The sequence below is a fragment of the Phyllostomus hastatus genome, unplaced genomic scaffold (genome assembly GCF_019186645.2).
Source record: "Phyllostomus hastatus isolate PE091 unplaced genomic scaffold, TTU_PhHast_1.1 phas_contig_196, whole genome shotgun sequence".
In the NCBI taxonomy this organism is placed as follows: Eukaryota; Metazoa; Chordata; class Mammalia; order Chiroptera; family Phyllostomidae; genus Phyllostomus; species Phyllostomus hastatus.
Window position 1 is genome coordinate 41,519,294 of NW_025333709.1, and position 18,912 is coordinate 41,538,205.

An 18,912-nucleotide genomic window follows, 5' to 3' on the forward strand; every position below is an offset into this window, starting at 1 on the left:
GGGGGTTATAGCCTGCAACCCAGGGATGTACCCTGGCTGGGAATCGAACCTGGGACACTTTGGTTCCCAGCCCGCACTCAATACACTGAGCTACGCCAGCCAGGGCTTCAAAAGGAATTTATTAAGGAGAAACAACTCCTTGCAGAAATGTTAAATAGGTGCATTCATGAAATTTTCTAATTCTTTATGGAGAACTTCCATGTTTTCTGCACTATTCAACAAAAGAAAATTCCAGTGCAATACAGTGATCCATATTCTCCCTTGGAGCTTATTTTAACTGTATGATATTCTAAAGGACAAACTAAAAACAACTACAGAAAGTAAAAGGTTGAATATAAACCAGTCTGTAGGCAGAGAGATACACAGAATTTTAAAATAAATTATCCTTAAATAAAGGCAAAATTACATTGGGTTTAAAAAGAAAGCATAGAGAGTGAAGCACAAATACTATTAAATGTATGATGTCAATCACTTATATTGGCTTCTTTTGAGCACTTAATGGAAATTGCTTATAAAAAGTGCAATCAAAGTTAATGATTTAGGCTAAAAAGAACAAGTATAAGTGGATCATAGTGATTTTCCAATTTTGGGGGGGAATAAAAAATTAAGCTGATCTGATACCAAAGACTTTTTGATTTGAAGATTAATTAATTCTTAAAATGCTTTTCCTCCTCCAAATAATGTTTTAGACATGTAACAGCTTTTGTCTATGATGACTTCAGTGTGCTCTTCCTGGAACTACAGTGTTGGGCCAGGTAACTTATTACACAGTACATCTATGATCTGATACTACATCTATGATTTGACACAATATGCAATTCAGAAACACTGAATCACAGTTTATATCCCATGGTAACATGACATAGAATAAAATTAAAATTAAAATATATAACATAAGCAAATACTGATCTACCAATTATTAAATAATGTTAGAAGGAATCAGGAATACTCTTTTAATAGTCTAACTTAAATTTTGCTTCAGTATAATGCAATAAAAAAATCAACAAAATATTCCCTCATGAATTACTTTAAAATCTTGTAAAACAACTGAAAAATAGTGCACATTCAAGTATTTTTAACACTGCCTTTTAAAAATTATATTCATATCAACTTAAAAAATAAATTCTATACATATACAATAGCATATGTATATAATCATACTTGCGTTATATTTGAAATGAAGATTTCTTTTGGTTCTTCTCCCGTTGTATCTAAAACTTCAAATTCATCACCAAAATCACAAAACAGCTGTGACCAAATTCCATGTATATCTGTACTGATGAACTGTAAGATGATAAAAACAAGTTTAAGCTTATCTATTCATATAAAGAAAAAACACTCAGCCCAACTATCTTAAGCCCTTTAGACATTTTCACTTATAATTAAGTATATCATTGGGGGTATAGAGTAAAACATGAATACGATAAATTATTTGTCTGTAAATTGGTTTAGGAATCAAGGATTTTAGTATTTGGAACTAGATATCTAATGTTACAAAATTAGAGGCAACATCAGTACATCATCATTATACATTCTGATTCTTAAATAAAATTCCTACCTTGCCCTAAAAGTCAAGCACAATTTGTAAGAAACAGGTACCTTGGTTTAATGGTGTGGCAGTGAAGTTTTACTTTTTATTTTGTAAAAGAATGAAGTGTCTATTCACCAAAAAGAGAACAGAGGTAAAGCTGAGAGTGGAGTCAAGGGAAAAGGGGCTGAGGAACTGACAGTGTGTACCAACATCACGAAAGGTGAAAATAAGATTCTTAAATTGAATTATAAATGTGTTATTGGAAGTGATTTTTATTATACATACACTCTTCTCCATTCTAAATCTGTAAAGAAATTGTTTTCATGTTTTGTTATTTTTAGTTTTTGATACTATCTCTTACTTGACCATGTACTGCCTTTACTATCAAAATAGGTACATATCACAATATTTCTGAGACATAAAATGGAGAACTTTTTTTTAAAGTTTAAAAGCTCAAACTTGAGGGACAATTTCTTTCTTTTCAAAACAACTTTAATAATATAAATAAAGGTATCAACAACAGAAACAAAGATTTGTTTATAAACTACCATAATTATTTTGTAAAACTTCTGTATTCTGTTATAAGTTTACTGACCATTCTATGTCTTACTCATCTACTTAATTTAAATTTTGAATCAGACCATAAACATTCTATGAAGTATAAATATGCTATGTAATACCCCAATCCAAAATTTTTCAGCTTATCCATTTAAAACATTATGATTATGGCTTAGTGCCCATCTCAAAAGGACAAATAGCCTTTTCCACAGAACAAATGACCCCACTAAAGAGCTGGAGTTAGTAATGTGTATTCAATTGTAGGGGAAGAATTTTGAGTTTTCTAAATCTCTGGTATTGCCAGTGTCACTACTACTTATTTAATTAATCTGGACCAAAAGCTAGGAGTTATTCTTGAAAATTCTCTCCTTCATAGCTCACATGGATCCATTCTCAAGTTCTGTTAGTCTTTTTTTTTTTTTTTAACCAAAGATACCTCAAATTCAACAACTTTCCACAATCCCTATTCACACCTCTCTTGAATAAGGCACCTCTCTTGAATGTTTCACCTGGATCAACTGCATAAGCTCCTAACTGGCCTAGCTACCTCTATTCTACTCTTATAATTCAACAGTTCTCTTTCTTTTTGGTTTCATGACCATTTCATGTTCTTAAAAATTACTGAGGACTCAAAACTTTTGTTCATATGGGTTATACCTACTGATATTTATTATATAAGAAATTAAAACTGAGAAACATTGAGAACATAAGAATACACACACACACTCCACATTAGCTGTCAGAACAATGGTATCACCACACATCAAAGACTGGAAACTCTGCTGTGTCACATAAGAGAATCAGAATGAAAAAGGCAAATAACATTTTAGTAATATTATGAAAATAGTTTGATGCCTGAAGGCCCCATGAAAGTGTGAGGAACCCTCAGTGTCCTTGGACCACACTTTAAAAACTACTGCTATAGTCTATTCTCCATATAGCAAAACCAGAGTGATCTTTTAAAAATCTGTATTAAATCAAAACTCCCAGTCTAAAAATTCAAACATCCTCAGCTCTTACCTACAAGGAAATGGTCTTCTAACTGCTTCTCCAATCTAATATGGTGTCTTTTACTCCTACTCTCTCCTTTTTACCCCAACTCCCATTCTGGTTCTGCTTGCTTCTGCTGTTCCTCAAACACACCAAGTCGATTTTTACACTTGCAGGTCTTTACGCTTGCACTTCTCACTGCTTTGAATGCAGATGTGTACCGTAGCTGGCTCCTTCTCATTATTCAGGGCTCAATTCAGGTATCTTCTCCTCAGAGAGGACTTTCCCTGACATGGAATCTAAGAGACTGGCCCCCGACCTAACATCGTGAGGAAATTATACTTTATTCTTTACCTAGTTTTCTTCATAGGATTTAAAACTATGCATTTATTTGCTTGTTCCAAGGGCATCTAACCCATGGCCTGTGGGTCCAACACAAAATCACAATTTTACTTAAAACCTTTTCTTATTCATTAGTTTTTGTTAGTGTTTGTGTATTTCATGTGTGGCATAAGACAACTCTTCCTCTTCCCGTGTGGCCCAGAGACGCCAACGGTTGGACATCCCTGTAAGTATACCATCCCCATTGAAGGTACTTTTTACAAGTAGCAAAAATTGTATGTTCTATTCACTAATGTATTCCTAGTGTCTAAAATTGTATATACTCAATGAATACCTGTTAAAAGAACCAAGGTACCTTTTAAAAGCCACAATCATGCCATTATTTAAAGTTAGATGATGAATTCAATATTTATCATCCTTTCTATTTCTAAGCTTCATTATTCTTTAGTTTTGGCATTCTGCCCATAAACAAAATTTAGACCTTGGTTTTAAAAATGTAACAAAATTGATACCAAAATTAAAGAGAAAAATATTATTGTGATTGCCATCATATAAAAGGAGCTTCTTATATAACCCACTGAAAAGCTAGAAATTCTGATAGTGAAAGTGTTCTTCCTTTGGTTAACTAGTCATTATTAAGTGATTCCATTACCTTAATTGGAGGGCACTGAGAACGGCAAAAGTTGTTGATTTTCTTCCGCAATGGAAGTTTGATCTCAGTCAATACTACACACTGTTGAGGAAAAAAAGACAAGATATTAAAGACTAGAGAATATACAATTACTTTGGTAATGTAAAATTTCTAAATCAGAAGCATTTCAGTTTGCATCACAGTAAAAATACATTGTTTTTCTTGTAAAAAATTACTATCCTATTGTATCCCATTCTAAGGTTAGTATTTTCAGAGGTATGGAACAACAAAAGTAAAAATAACATAGATGGGGAAAACTTACATTAAATTCAATTATCATCGGAGACTTCACAATTAGAAGTAAACCTTAACTTCCTATGTGGTATTTATGCATTCCAAATGGCTGGAGATTTTTTGTCTGTTACTGCCATAAAAATACTAACCTAGTCACCAGAATATTAATTTAATGCTAGCTTAAAGGGGTAATAATAACACTTTTAAAGAGATATGAGTATATTAGTTGGCTTAGCTTAGTTTTACTTCAGAGATCCAACAGATTCACAATATAACTACTTTTGCTTTATCACAGTTTCATTAGCAAAACCACCACATTCTGTATAAATACCAAAATATAATTTTCAATGCTTACTTTTTTTTTCATTACTCTGTGAGACAAGCAGAGAAAGGTCTATAATCAGATTTTATCATAAGTTAGACTGATTTATCATTTGACTATCAAGTGGCAAAAGCAGAGCTAGACTCTTAGTCCAGAGCTTTCCTTGCTGCTGGTTTTTATGACTTGCATGACTTGGTTTTACTACAAATATCCAGGTATTAATTCAGTTTTATTTATCTAGATCAGTATATGGAATGCTTCCTGAAAGGAGATATTTCTCCACGGGTCTCATTTTTTATACATCTTATCAGGTATACCATAAACGCAAGGTTCTGAACATTTTTTACTTGCACTATTTCTCAGGATAGTATTTGTCTCATGCAACTTAAGGAACTGAGGTAAAGTCTCCCTCTGGGAAAAAGAAACAAGCTTGTTGACTGCTTGCAATAAAACAGTAAGTCCACACTCAGTATCCCTGTCCCCTAAAGGAACCTGCTATATGTGCCCTCCGCAGTTCACTAGTGGGATTTGGGGGAAGGCAAGAGGAAACAAGGCAAATACAATGCTCATACTTCTTACCATGCTCTGACTAGTAAAGTCTGTAAGTCTGTAACCCAAGAATCTTATGTATTTTGCCAGCATTCATCAAGTAATAATGGGTTGACTAAGCTTGTAAATAGGATAAAATCAAGTTCTAACCAAGTACATACTGAATCTAATTTGTTTCACCAATGCCACAAAATTCTCAACAAGAATTTACTTGAATGATGCCTTTTCCTAATGTTCTCCTTTGAGAAATCTAATCTCATGAATTGGCCTTTTCATTCAAGCTCTTACTTTTACTTTTTTCAAGTTTTGTTATTTCTGGGAACAGTAATCTTAACAATTTCCTTACTTCTGTCTTTCAATTCACTAATTTCTACTCCAGCTGTATCTATCCACAGTTTAACCTACTCACTGAGGTTTAATTTTTAAAACTATACTTTCATTTCTAATTTGGTTCTTTCATCACATCTGCCTGATTGTTTTCAACAGTATCTTATTTTAATTTTACTTAATCATTTAAGATTTAGCTAGTTTGAACATCTACATTTTACAATATCTATTTGATAATTCTATTATTTAAAATTCTTGGAAGTTCAGTTCTCATTTGTTACATCCACTGACTCTTAATCATGCTGAAGTGCTTTTTACTGTCTTGTTATTCTGTGCTGTGAATTCATTTCCAAAAGGGTTTAAAAATTGGAAGATACTGTGGCCTGGTTGAGGGTATATGCCTCTAAATCTATTTAGTTTTGATTTTTGTGTGTTATTCTGGGATACCATCAGCTTAGTACTACAACACTTTTTATGTTAAGTTCTCAGCTTGGGGAATTTAAGTACAAACGTTTAGAAAGGTGATCTCCAAACTTGTGAGAGGGTAGGCCCATGGTTATGAATTTCCCGGGAAGATTTTCATTTTTCATCAAGCACTCGAGGAAATAAACAAGCCTCTAGTTCTGATGGGCAAAGATCGTTCTCATCTACCCTTTCTCTGAGGGTATACCATTCTCAAGTTCCAGCTCTAAAAAAAAGAGGGTAGGTCTCAATTTCATTCGCTATCTCATACAGACCTATGTTGTATCTTCTCTTTCTGTATTATCATTACTTCCTAAGAAATGTGGTTCCTGAGACAGGCAACCACTGTCCCTGAAAGTGACCAGACAACAATTCACTGGTCTTCTTTCAGCTACCTATTTCTTTTTGGTCTCTGAACAGTTCCCTTATATTATTTTTGAGCTCAGATGGTCATTTAAAAGGTAGTTTATTAGGCAATTCTATTGAAGGAAGTTTATTAAGCATCCTTGTAGCAGGATGGATTTGATATGACGTTGTGATTACAATAAGAAATACCAATTTTAATCATCATCCAATATTCCTGGCACATAGCTCCTAAAACTCTTATAATTTCCTATGTAAGAGCTACAGGGGCTTATTTTGTCCCACATCTTGAAATAGCTGCAGAGTGATAAAGGTGAAACAAATGCCTTTTAAAAATTCTCCTATTTTATTGATTTTAGAAAGAGGGGGAAATGGGGAGCAGGGCCCAGGAGACAAACATTAATTTGTTGTTCCACTTACTTATGCATTCATTTGTTGCTTCTTGTATGTGCCCTGACCTGAGATTGACTGGCAACCTGGGAGTATCAGGATGATGCTCTAACCAATTAAGCTACCCAGCCAGGACCACAGACATCTTTTGTTATTCACAATATGCCCCTTTCAGCCACATGTGAGTTGATGTTATTGAGGTGACTTTGAAAAGCCCCTAAGGATCGGGGTTGGTTGCCAGGGACAGAACTTTCAAGTCCTATCCCCCAGATCTCTTTGTAGGGGACAGGGGCTGGAGATTAATCACTAATGGGCAATGATCTAATCATTTGTGTTTGTACAATGAAGCCTCCATAAAAATCCCTGAAATAGTGGATCACAGAGCTTTTCAGTTGAACATGTGGAGGTGCTAGGAAGGTGACATACCTGTAGAGGACATGGAAGCTCTGTATCCCTTTCCCCATACCTTGCCCTGTGCATGCCTGTCACCTGGTTGTTCCTGAGTTACAGCTTTTTATAACTTTAGTAAGTAGACTATTTTCCTCAGTTCTTCGAGCAATGTTGGCAAGTTAATTGAACCAGAGTGGGAGAAAGGGGTGGCTGTTGGAACCTCTGACTTATGGCTAGCCCTCAAAAGCATAGGTAACCACCTGGACTTCTGACTGGCATTAGAAAGGGGCAGGGGGAGTGTTCTTGAGGGACTGAGCCCTTACCCTGTAGGGTCTGACACTATCTTCTCCAGGTAGTTTCAGAACTGTTAAAAGAGAAAAAGCACAAGCCCCAAATGGTATCACTTGTGCTAAAAGCCCATGATACCAAACCTAGAATACCTAATCTAACTGCAGTTTCAAGCACTCCCAGGAACATTATTTTAATCAACCAGCATCACAAACATAATCTGTCAAGTGGGGCCTCTCCATGCCCTGACAGAAAAAGGAAATATGTATTATAAAAACCCCTCCCTTCTCTTCCCCCAAAGAAAAGATGTCCAGGTCTGAAAATAATCTTTTTTTTTTCTTTTAAGCCTTATAGGCACTTTATTGGCTCATATAATTAAAAAAATGAAAGGTGTACTGGCTTCAGTAGTTTCACATAGAATCTATTTTCTTTCTCTGTCTTAACTTCAGCTTCATCTTAACACTACTTTTCTTTTGCTAACAGTTTTTTTGCCCCACCCTTTTTCCTATGAAAACTTTCCATTTTGTATGACCCTTCAGACCATTCTTCTAGTTCCAAGATGAGATGCTGTCTGATTCATGAATCACTTAATAGAGCCAACTAGATCAATCTTCAAATTTACTCAGATGAATTTTATTTAACAGAATTGAATTAAATTGCAGGACACCAAGCTATGTGTCCCTGTTGTAGAATTGTTTGTTGTGGGGGAAAAACAGACACACATATGGTCACACCAGAGCCTGAATGAAGTATTAAGAGTGGAGGAGAAAAGAAACACAGGAGTGTGTTTTCCTAGACAACTGGTAACATCATAATTAAAAAATGGGGAAATTCAGGATCAATCTAGTTATTTTTAGAACATCCACAGTGCTAAGAATTTTTGTTATTTAAGTTTATGTACGGTAGATCCACATTTTTTACTTTTCTGTAATCAAATTATACATCACCTTTTACCCATGGTCTTAGGAAGAGAAGAGTGTACTCTCCAGCTCCCTGACTTCAGGCTTGACCATGTGACTTGCTTTGGCTAATGTATTATTAATGGAAGTAACACAAACAGAGGCTTGACATATGCTTAGATGGTTGGACTTGCCCCTTTGCTTTCTGTTACTGCCATGAGACCATGTCCTAAGTAGCCTCCTGGTCCTAGAAGAGAGGCACATGGACCAAAACCCAGACTCTGGAGTTCAAGTTTAGCCTAGAACAGCTGAACATTATGCACATTACTGTGAAAATAGCTGACTGATATAATTGTTTTGTCAGAGGTTCATAGGCCCTTTGCCTAAAACAAAGTATTTAAAAGACATTATTCTAAAGGAAGTCCTTTGTCCTGAAATTTTTTGTTCTGCTCAACAGACTAAGTTAAATTACTTATATCACATTAATACTTAATGACTTGCCTTGAAATCTGTCAATAACATCTAATATAAAATGGATCACTGACCTGGTATTTATCTAAGAAGGAAAGATCTGTGGTTTCATTTAAAGGAACAGAAGATGATGTGACACGAACGTATGGATTTAGTTCTGCAATATGTTGAAGAACAGCTTCAGCCCTAGGGGGTGGAAAAAAAAAGACCCTTAGTATTCTTTTGTTCTATATATTCCATCTCTCAAACTTAGAAAGCTGGACGTCAGAGAAATCTGAATGTCACAAAATTTCCATGGATATTTAATAAACTAGAAGAAGAAAGAAGCTGAGACTTACTCATATTTATAGATAACTACACAATCTTGCGAATAAGCATATTGTTGTATTTCTAGTAAGACACAATCTCAAAGTATACACTTATTATTTCAAGTACCCAACTTTTAAGTCTTCAGCAATAATAAAGACCTCCTTTAACAATCTTAAAAGAAATTCATCCCTAGGTAGCAATGTGAATGTCTTAAAAATTTGACAAATATAAGTAACTGAATAAGCATATGTCAATACTTACTGATAGTAGTGTGACTTTACAGTGATGAGTCAAACAACTATGCCTGAACTAGTATTCTGGAAACAGATAGCATGCTAAGTAATTGCAAGAACAACAACAAAAAATCCTATGATAATATATCAGCCCTGGCTGGTGTAGCTCAGTGGACTGAGCACAAGCCTGTGAACCAAAGGGTCACCAGTTCGATTCCTAATTAGGGCACATGCCTAGGTTGCAGGCCAGATCCCTAGTAGGGGATGCATAAGAGGCAACCATACATTGATGTTTCTCTCCCTCTCTTTCTCCCTCCCTTCCCTTCTCTCTAAAAATAAATAAATAAAATCTTTAAAAAAACACACAAAAAACATCAAAACATCGTATCTTCACCTGTTTCTTTTATTAACAACATCACTTTCACAGAGAAAGAAGTTGGTTCCTAGATCCCATGCTTGGCATTTTTCTACATCATGAATTGTAAGTGCCTACAAAAAAAGAAGAAAATATCTGTTAAATTCAAGAATAAAACAAGGATGTTCACTATTGCCACCACTATTTACATTACATTAAAATACTGCCCCGTGTACTTAGACAACAGAATGTAATTAAAGGTCTAAGAATTAGAAAGAATGTAATTAGGTCCACTTATAGATGAAATAACTATACACATCTGGAAACTCAGAAAAGTTAATGGAGAAACTACTTCGAAGAGTAAGATAATTTAAATTTAGGAAAAGTAGGCTGTTATATAAATCAGCATACAAAAATTTAAAAAATCAACATAAGCAAACATTTCCAAATGTTTGATGTTTAAAGAAAGATAACTAGAAAAAATGTTGTAGCTTGGAGAGTTCTGGCCAAGATGGATGCATAGGTAGAAACCCTTCATTTCCTCACACAACCAAAAGGAGGATAACAACCAATCTAAAGTCAATAAACAACCAGAAAATCAAACTGCATGGAACTCTGACGACCACGGAATTAAAGAAAGAGTCAAACAGAACAACCAGATCAGTAAGGCAGAGAGAACCCTCCGTGAGGCAGCAATCTGCGCAGGTGGGGCTGACTTAAGGGATTTTCCTCTGAGATTCAGAGCTGGCTGTGGACTAGGGCGGTTGCCGCAGTAGGAGTAACTCCCAGTCTCACAGGAGAGTCTGTTGGAAAGTGGGCTAGAGATGAGCAGGGGAGCTACGTTATTCCCTCTCCGGCCCCTCCCCCACAGACAGCACTGCAGCACAGCAAGGAGGGTTGCCCTGCCCTGGTGAATACCTAAGGCCCCACCCCCTTACAACCTAACAGGTGCCACAAACAAAGAAATATGGCCAAAATTAAAGAACAGAGTAAAACTTCAGAGAGAGAACTAACCAATGAGGAGATAGCCAACTTATCTGATGGAGAATTTAAAGCCTTGGTAATCAAAATGCTCACAGAACTGATTAAGCTTGGTCAAAAAATGAAAGATACCCAAAATTAAATAAAGCAAAATATTCTGGGAACCAACAGTGACAGGAAGGAAAGCAATGATACTCAGGACTCAAAGCAACAATATGGAACAAAAGGAAGAAATAAACATCCAACTGAAACAGAATGAAGAAACAAGAATTCAAAAAAGTGAAGAGAGACTTTGGAATCTCTGGGACAACTTGAAATATTTCAATATTTGAATTATAGAGGTGCCAGAAGGAGAAAAACAGTAGGAAATTGAAAACTTATTTGAACAAATAATGAAGGAAAACTTGCCCAATTTGGCAAGGGAAATAGACTTCCAGGAAGTCCAGGAAGCCCAGAGAGTCCCAAAGAAGTTAGACCCAAAGAGGAACACACCAAGGCACACATCATTAAGTTACCCAAGATTAAAGACAGAGATAGAATTTTAAAAGCAGCAAGAGGAAAGGAAAGAGTTACCTACAAAGGAGTGCTCATAAGGCTATCAGCTGATTTCTTAAAAGAAACCTTGCAGGCAAGAAGGGGCTGGAAAGAAGTATTCCAAGTCATGAAAAGCAAGGACCTACATCCAAGATCACTCTCTCCAGCAAAGCTATCATTTAGAATGGAAGGGCAGATAAAGTGCATCCCAGATAAGGTCAGTTAAAGGAGTTTACCATCACCAAGCCCTTATTATATGAAACATTAAAGGGACTTATCTAAGAAAAAGAAGATAAAAAATATGAACAGTAAAATGACAACAAACTCACAACTCTTGACAAAAGAACCTAAAAAAAGAAAGAAAGAAAAACAATGAAAGCAAAAACTAAGTGAACAACTAGAACAGGAACAGATTCAGAGAAATGTAGATCACATGGAGGGTTTTCAGTGGGGAGGGGAAGAATGGGGGAAAAGGTACAGGGAATAAGAAGCCTAACTGGAGGGCATAAAATAGACAAGGGGAGGTTAAAAACAGTATAGGAAACAGAGAAATCAAAGGACTTATACGTACAACCCATGGACATGAACTAGGGGTGGGGGGGATGCTGGAGGGTTGGGGGGTTCAGGGTGGAGGGGGGATAAGGGGGAAGAAGTTAGGAAAACTGTAATAGCATAATCAATAAAATATACTTTAAAAAAGAAAAGGAGTTTAGATTTTATACTATAGCAATTACAGAGCTTTAATTTTTAAAAAATTTTAAATTTTGTTTTGTTGATGCTACCATAGTTGTCCCAATTTTTCCCCTTTTGCCGCCTTCCACCCAGCAGGCCCAATACAGAGCCTTTAAAAGTTAGATCTTTCAATAAATATTTGTTAACCAAATAAAAAAAAATTTTGTAGCTTGTATTACAAGCCTATTTGTAATAGCAAGTTCACTGGCCACTGTTGGGGGGAAAATCAAATTATTTATCCTATTTTTCATACATATGTACACTTTAGTGGAACCAAATACATAATGAATAAAAAACTTTCTGAAATATTACTGTAATAAGTGAACTAAAAATGATAGAATTAGAATTATCACTGCCCCAATGAAGTAATGAATCTAGACAATAATCTTTAATAGCAGATAATAACCACAAAAAAAGAAACAACAGAATATTATTACTTTCTGATGAGAGAACATAGTATCACCTGTGAAGTACTGGTGCCACCAGAATCAAATAGGAATCTGATTGTCTGAATATACGAAGGAGACCCCCGCAAAGAACTCGAATTTATTAAAAAAGTGTGTGTTTGTTCTTACATATTTAAACTTCAGTCACCTTCAAAGTACTCTCCATTTGATGCAATGCTCTTATTAAGATGTTTTTTCCACTGCTCAAAACTGTTTTTGAACTTGCCAATTTTCATGCCTTTTAGTGCTTCTACCATTTTTCTTTTGTTTCACCTGTTCCACATAGGACTTTTTTCATCCAGGTAAACAAGGAAAAGTCGCTCAGAGCAAGATTGGGTGCAAAGGAAGAGTGGGGCACAGGGATCATGCCATTTTTGGTCAAAAACTGCTGAACACTCAGTGTGGTGTGCTCATAAATCACCCATCATGAAATGGGCAAATGCATTTAAAGTATCTAAAAAAAAAAACTCACCAAAGCTGAATGTAGCCTCTTACAACAAAGCCCGCTGGTACACCGATACAGATGGGTTCCTGGAACACTCAGCTACCTGGTAAACCCTGTGCTACAAAGGGGCCTGCTCTCCAGAAGATAATCCCAGGGTTTTTGGGCCGCCCCCCTTTGTAATTACCAGTTTATAGGAAATATAAAGGTAGAATTACATGTGATAATTAACCTAGTTTCTTTAATAAGTAAATTGCAAGAAAAAATCAAGGGAGGGAAATCTATAGATTAAAGAAAAAAAAAACAAGTTTAGCAAATGGGCTATACTTGGATCCTGATTAGAACCCCCCAATTTTTTAAAAAAAATATCATAAGACAATTGGGAAAATCTGAGATCTAACTAGATATTTGATGATTGTGGCAGGCATGCTTCTAAGATGATCCCAATAATTCTCACTTTCTGGTATTCAGGAGGTTATGTAATTCCCTCCCCTTGAGCGTATGCTAGACCTAGTGACTTACTTCTTTTTTTTAACCTAATGATTTGCTTTTTAAGGAATGTACCATAGGTGACAGGATGTCACTTCAGAGATTAGGTTACAAAAGACGTAATTTGTTTTTCTAGAACTTTCTATATTCTTGCTAGCTTACTCTGACGATGTCAACTGCCCTATGGAGAGGGCCACATGGCAAGGAACTGAGAGTGACCTCTAATCAATGGTCAACAAAGAACTGAGGTGGAATGTCAAGTGGCACTGAACCCTGTCAATAACTACCTGAGTGACTTTGGGAAGCAGATCCTTACCCTGGCCAGGAGATGGCGAGAGGCCTTGCTAATATCTTGACTGGAACCTTGTTAAACATCCAAACAGAGGAATCAGCTAAGCTGTGCCTGATTCCTGACCCAAAGAAATTGAAATAGGTGCTGTTGTTTAAGTTCTAAGTTTTGGGGTAATCTAGTTTGCAGCAGTAGATAACTAATACAACAAAATTAAGAAACATTTTTTAGGTGTGAAAATGATATTATGGTTACATTTTCAAAGGCATCCTTATCTTTTAGAACTATACACTAAACTATTTAAGGATGATATAATAGGTGCCTGAGACTTGCACAAAAAGAATTTGGTAGTTGGGCAACAGTGGGGAATGGGAAGGAGATACGTGAAACAAAAAAAATTTTTTAAAGATTTTATTTATTTATTTTTAGAGAGGGAAGGGAGGGAGAGAGAGAGAGAGAGAGAGAGAGAAACATCAATGTGCAGTTGCTGGGGGCGATGGCCTGCAACCCAGGCATGTGCCCTGACTGGGAATCGAACCTGCGACACTTTGGTTCGCAGCCCGTGCTCAATCCACTGAGCTACGCCAGCCAGGATGTGAAACAAATTTAAATTTGTCTATTTTGACAAATTTTGACTAATGAGCTGATAATTGTAGCTGCATGATGCATACATGAGGTTTTGTTAAAAATATTTTTATATAATTAAAAAAATTTTTCTATAATATAAAGTTTTTTAAGAAGAGTCAACTAGAGCATTAAAACAATTTTGCTACTAAATGAAAAAGCAATAATTAAGTCAAGGTATAAAACAATATTACCACTACTGATAAGCCAAAAAAAAAAAGGTCATAACAAGTAATCCTTCTTACCAAGGACATTTACTAACTTACCTTAATTCCTGCAAGAACAAGATTCTTGGCTATAAAGAAAAAAGAAAAAGGAATATATAGTAGATATGTCTTCAAGGAGCTTGGTCACATCTCTGACTAGATAATTTTAACTTTTTTACTACTTAAGAAATACAAGTCCCTTAGAAGATACAGATGAACAATAAAGAAAAAATAGAATTTTCCATAATCATATCACACTGAGATTAATCACTCTTAAAATTTCAATGTATTGTTTTGAATATATATGTATGTGTGTTCTGCCATAATGAATTAAGGAATACAGAGAATGATCATTAATGGCTATTAACATCACAAAAAGAGAACCAAGGGAGTCATTACTGGTTCCCTGTGGAAGAATATAACAGTACTATGAAGTGTCCTCCCAAAAGAATCAAAATGAAATCTGATCAAAGTTTTGGATCTAATTTTCTTTACAGAAGTAATACATGGGAAAGGTTAAATTTTTAAATTATGTTGCTCAAAAGTATCAAATAAAATTATGAATAAAAATTACTGCTTACCGATTTCCAAACCAAGACCACCCATACCACTTAAGAAAACATGGGACTTGGCCATCTTCTGCATTGCTGTGTCTCCAAGAACGTACCTCTGTCGACTATATGTGAAATACAAGGGAAAACAATAAATTACTTCATTAAAATTATATTAAAGATGTTTGCAAACAGCCTGGCAACTAGATCCAAAGACTTATTTTGGATCACTTGCATAGTGTTTAAATTTTCTGAATTAACTGCTAAATATAGAACACATTTTGAAAAATTAGTGGATTTGGCACCAAGGTCCACATTCCCTCATAGCAACAGACACATGAAGCTGAGTAGGAGTCACCTAATTAGCCAGGTAGCACTGTGCTCCAGACCTGTTCCAGCTCCCATCCTGCTCCTCTCATTTACTACCTCAGTGGCCACTGTAGGCCTTTTGAGTTTGATATTTCCACTTAAGTCTTTCACTGTAAACAGAATCTCTGAAGCAAGCAATTGGTTCCCTCCTTGGAGTTTAGATGATTTAAAATTAAGCAGTTTTCAAATATTATTTTAACTATAAAAGCCCATAAAGTATACCCGTAAAGGACCTTGTTAATCACCTATCCCAACAGCCACAAGTTAGTATCAGGATGGGAATTTCAAAAAATACACATTACCAACTTTTAAAGTTAAATACAGCAATAAAGCCAGTAGTAAGTTAATTTGAAAAAAAACAGTGATACATTTGATCCCCCAACAGTTCTGAAGACTGTACAAAGGATTATTCGGGGGGCGGGGAGGGTGGTATTTTTAAAAAAGTTTATTTATTGGTTTTAGACAGAAAGAAGGGAAAGAAAGGGAGAGAGGGAGTGGGGAGAAAAAGAGACACCCACAAACATCAGTTTGTTGTTCTACTTATTAATGCATTCACTGGATGACTCTTGTATGTGACGTGACCGAGGGACAGAACCTCACCCTTGGTGCATTGGGACGAAGCTCTACCCAACTGAGCTACTTGTCCAGGGCCTTCCAGTGGATTTGTATGAGAATAATTCGACAGATGTGTTCAGTATAAATAATAAATAATTCCACAACCCTTTCGGCTGAAAGTGTTTCTTTTGGAATTCATACACCCCATATACACATTAATTTAATGTATGTTTGTTTAATATATAGGTGTTTATTTAGTTTCCAAATGTCAGCTATTCACGTTCAATAAAGTCTAAAAAGGGATTTCTTGTTTAGTCAGAAGAAACTTTAGAAACACAAGCTATCTTTATTTCCTTCCTTATTCCCTGCAAAATACAATAAAACCTAAACTTTTCTTTCGAAACTGGTATTCACAATTTATTTCAGACGTAAAAACTATCCATTTATTCATCAAATATGTATTGAACATCTATTCTGGTATGTATGAAACAGTGTATTACATAGTCTTACCACCCTTATTTGTGTACCCCTGAATAGTATATTTAAGTTTTGTCTGTTTTTGGAAGTCAAAATAGGATCATTTTGAATGCCTTCTTCTATATCTTGCTTCTTTTGAATGAAATTATATTTATAAGATATATTCGTATCAAGGTATAGCTGTTCATTTTCATTTCTGGTGTATTCTTTTGTATTGTACCGTTCCACTGTATTGTGCCATAATTTAGGTATTTTACAGTTTTGTTTTTTTATTATCAGTATAGAAGTCTTTTATTTTTTTTCACACTTATCATGCCATGAATTCATAGGGAATGGGTTCCAACAGCTCAGGCTCCTTCCCACTGGTTCTTACAGTGTGCTGGTAGGGCAGGCTGATGCTTCAGTTGAACCCAGGTACCTTTCTCTTTGGCTTCCATCTTTTTCTGATCATTTTCCTTCACACATTTCAGGAAGCTATCTCGACTCTTCGAGTGCTTAATATGCTCATTTCGTATATTAATTCTCTTGGCAAGAATCTTGCCTTTAACTTGTTTGTTTACAACAATGCCCACCACATGCTGGGTGACACTGTAGACTCTTCCAGTTTTGCCATGGTAACATTTGTGGGCATTCCTTTCTGAACAGTGCCCATTCCCTTGACATCTACAATATCACCTTTCTTGTAGACCCACATGTATGTAGCCAAAGGAACAGCTCCATGTTTTCTAAAAGGCCTAGAGAACATGTAACAGGTACCTTTCCTCTTTCCCTTTGTGTTAGTCATTTTGGTGAATTACTGGAAGATGGCGGTTCTGGCCAAAAAGCCTATTCTACAGTTTTGAACAGCTGCCAATAACAAGTCCATGAGCATTCTCATATGTCTCCTGGTACACATGTGTCGTGGTTTCTATAGTGCGTATACTAGAGAGAAAATAAAGGATTAACTTTATTAGATAATGCCAAACTGTTTTCCAAAGTAGATGGAAATCTACTCTCCCTTCCTGGAAGTCTATCAGAGCCCTTGTAGTTTCACATCCTTAATGTGTAGAAAAAAAGTTAACATAACATGCCTGAACTTTAGCCTGCTCACAGGCCTAGCCTTTGGCTGGTATCTTTAAACTTGGCCTTTGAAATGTTTCCTATGCTAGTTAATTTTATTCTTCTATTTTCTTATTTCCTAGTTTCCTGAAATAAAAACTCATTATTTTCAGGTTTTCTTTTAAAAATACACATGTAAAACTTTGATTAAACAGCATCCCAAATTCTGATATAGTACTCATTGTTTTCCAATTTTAATTATGATTTTTTTTTTTACTTATGGGATAATGTGAAGTGTATTTTTAAACTTCTAATGTTATGGGGAATTTTCTAATTATCTTTTGTGTTAATTTTTAGATCAAAAGCAGTGAACAGACATCACAATTGATGATTTCATTCTTTAATATTTGAGGATTTCTTGGTCAATTTTACAGATGTTCCATGTACTCTCGAAAAGAATGTGTATGCTACAGTTGTTAGATAAAATATTCTTTTTTTTTAAAGGTTTTTTTATAAAGATTTTATTTATTTATTTTTAGAGAGGGAAGGGAGGGAGAGAGAGACAGAGACAGAGAGAGAGAGAGAGAGAGAGAGAGAAACATCAGTGTGTGGTTGCTGGGGGCCATGGTCTGCAACCCAGGCATGTGCCCTGACTGGGAATTGAACCTGCGACACTTTGTTTCGCAGCCGGTGCTCAATCCACTGAGCTATGCCAGCCAGGGCAGATAAAATATTCTTTACATAAGCTTTAGATTAATTTTAATGATCATGTTGATGAAATCTAAATCAATTCTCATATTTTTGTCTGTTTTCTTGATTACTAAAAGCAACACGGAAAAAAATCTCCTACTATGATTTTAAATTTGTTTAATCTCCTTGTACATCAATACCTGAATAGTGCTGATATTTAGAATGTTTACTATGTACCACACATTGTTTTAGTTTTATTAACTCATTTAATCCTCACAAAAATTCTAGGGATAAGTTCTATTACTCCTATTTTTATAGCAAAGAAAACTTAAGCACAGGGAAATTAAGTAACTTATAGGCAGTAGTAGAGGCAGTTTGTTCTTAGCATCCATACTCTTAACCACTATGCTATAATGCAAGTAGACTGAGAAAAGGAAAATCACTCTACAGCAATTTATAGGAGGGGAAAAAATCTGTTCCTTCACTTTTCTCTTCCCTACCCCAATTCTAACTTCCCCAGGACAACCACTCTCAATCCTTCCAGTTATTTCTTCTAATATTTACCCTGTTATTTCTCAATAACCTGTTTACATTTTTATTTCTTGATTTTTCAGTTTTACATTATTAGCTATTAACATCCTACTAAGAAAGATAAATAATCTTTCTGAAGTGCAAATCTGGTCAAATCATTCTGCTTTATTTATTGTTTTTAAATGTATTTTTAAGAAGATTTTACTTATTTATTTTTAGAGGGAAAGGGAGGGAGAAAGAAAGGGAGAGAAACA

The 18,912-nt window shown here is 35.4% G+C and overlaps 1 protein-coding gene and 1 pseudogene across 1 annotated transcript in view; both read right to left on the minus strand.

Annotated features, from left to right (window-relative positions):
* Positions 1–18,912, minus strand: part of UBA6 (ubiquitin like modifier activating enzyme 6) — a 79,473-nt gene that overhangs the window by 41,782 nt on the left and 18,779 nt on the right. Inside the window, exons 3-8 of the mRNA XM_045834150.1 lie at positions 15,029–15,123; positions 14,508–14,536; positions 9,744–9,838; positions 8,882–8,993; positions 4,074–4,154; positions 1,162–1,284 (exon numbers count right to left, since the gene is read on the minus strand). Of these exons, the coding sequence (XP_045690106.1) occupies positions 1,162–1,284; positions 4,074–4,154; positions 8,882–8,993; positions 9,744–9,838; positions 14,508–14,536; positions 15,029–15,123 (535 nt within the window). The remainder of the gene's footprint in view (positions 1–1,161; positions 1,285–4,073; positions 4,155–8,881; positions 8,994–9,743; positions 9,839–14,507; positions 14,537–15,028; positions 15,124–18,912) is intronic.
* On the minus strand, positions 16,702–17,205 carry LOC123815686 (annotated as a pseudogene).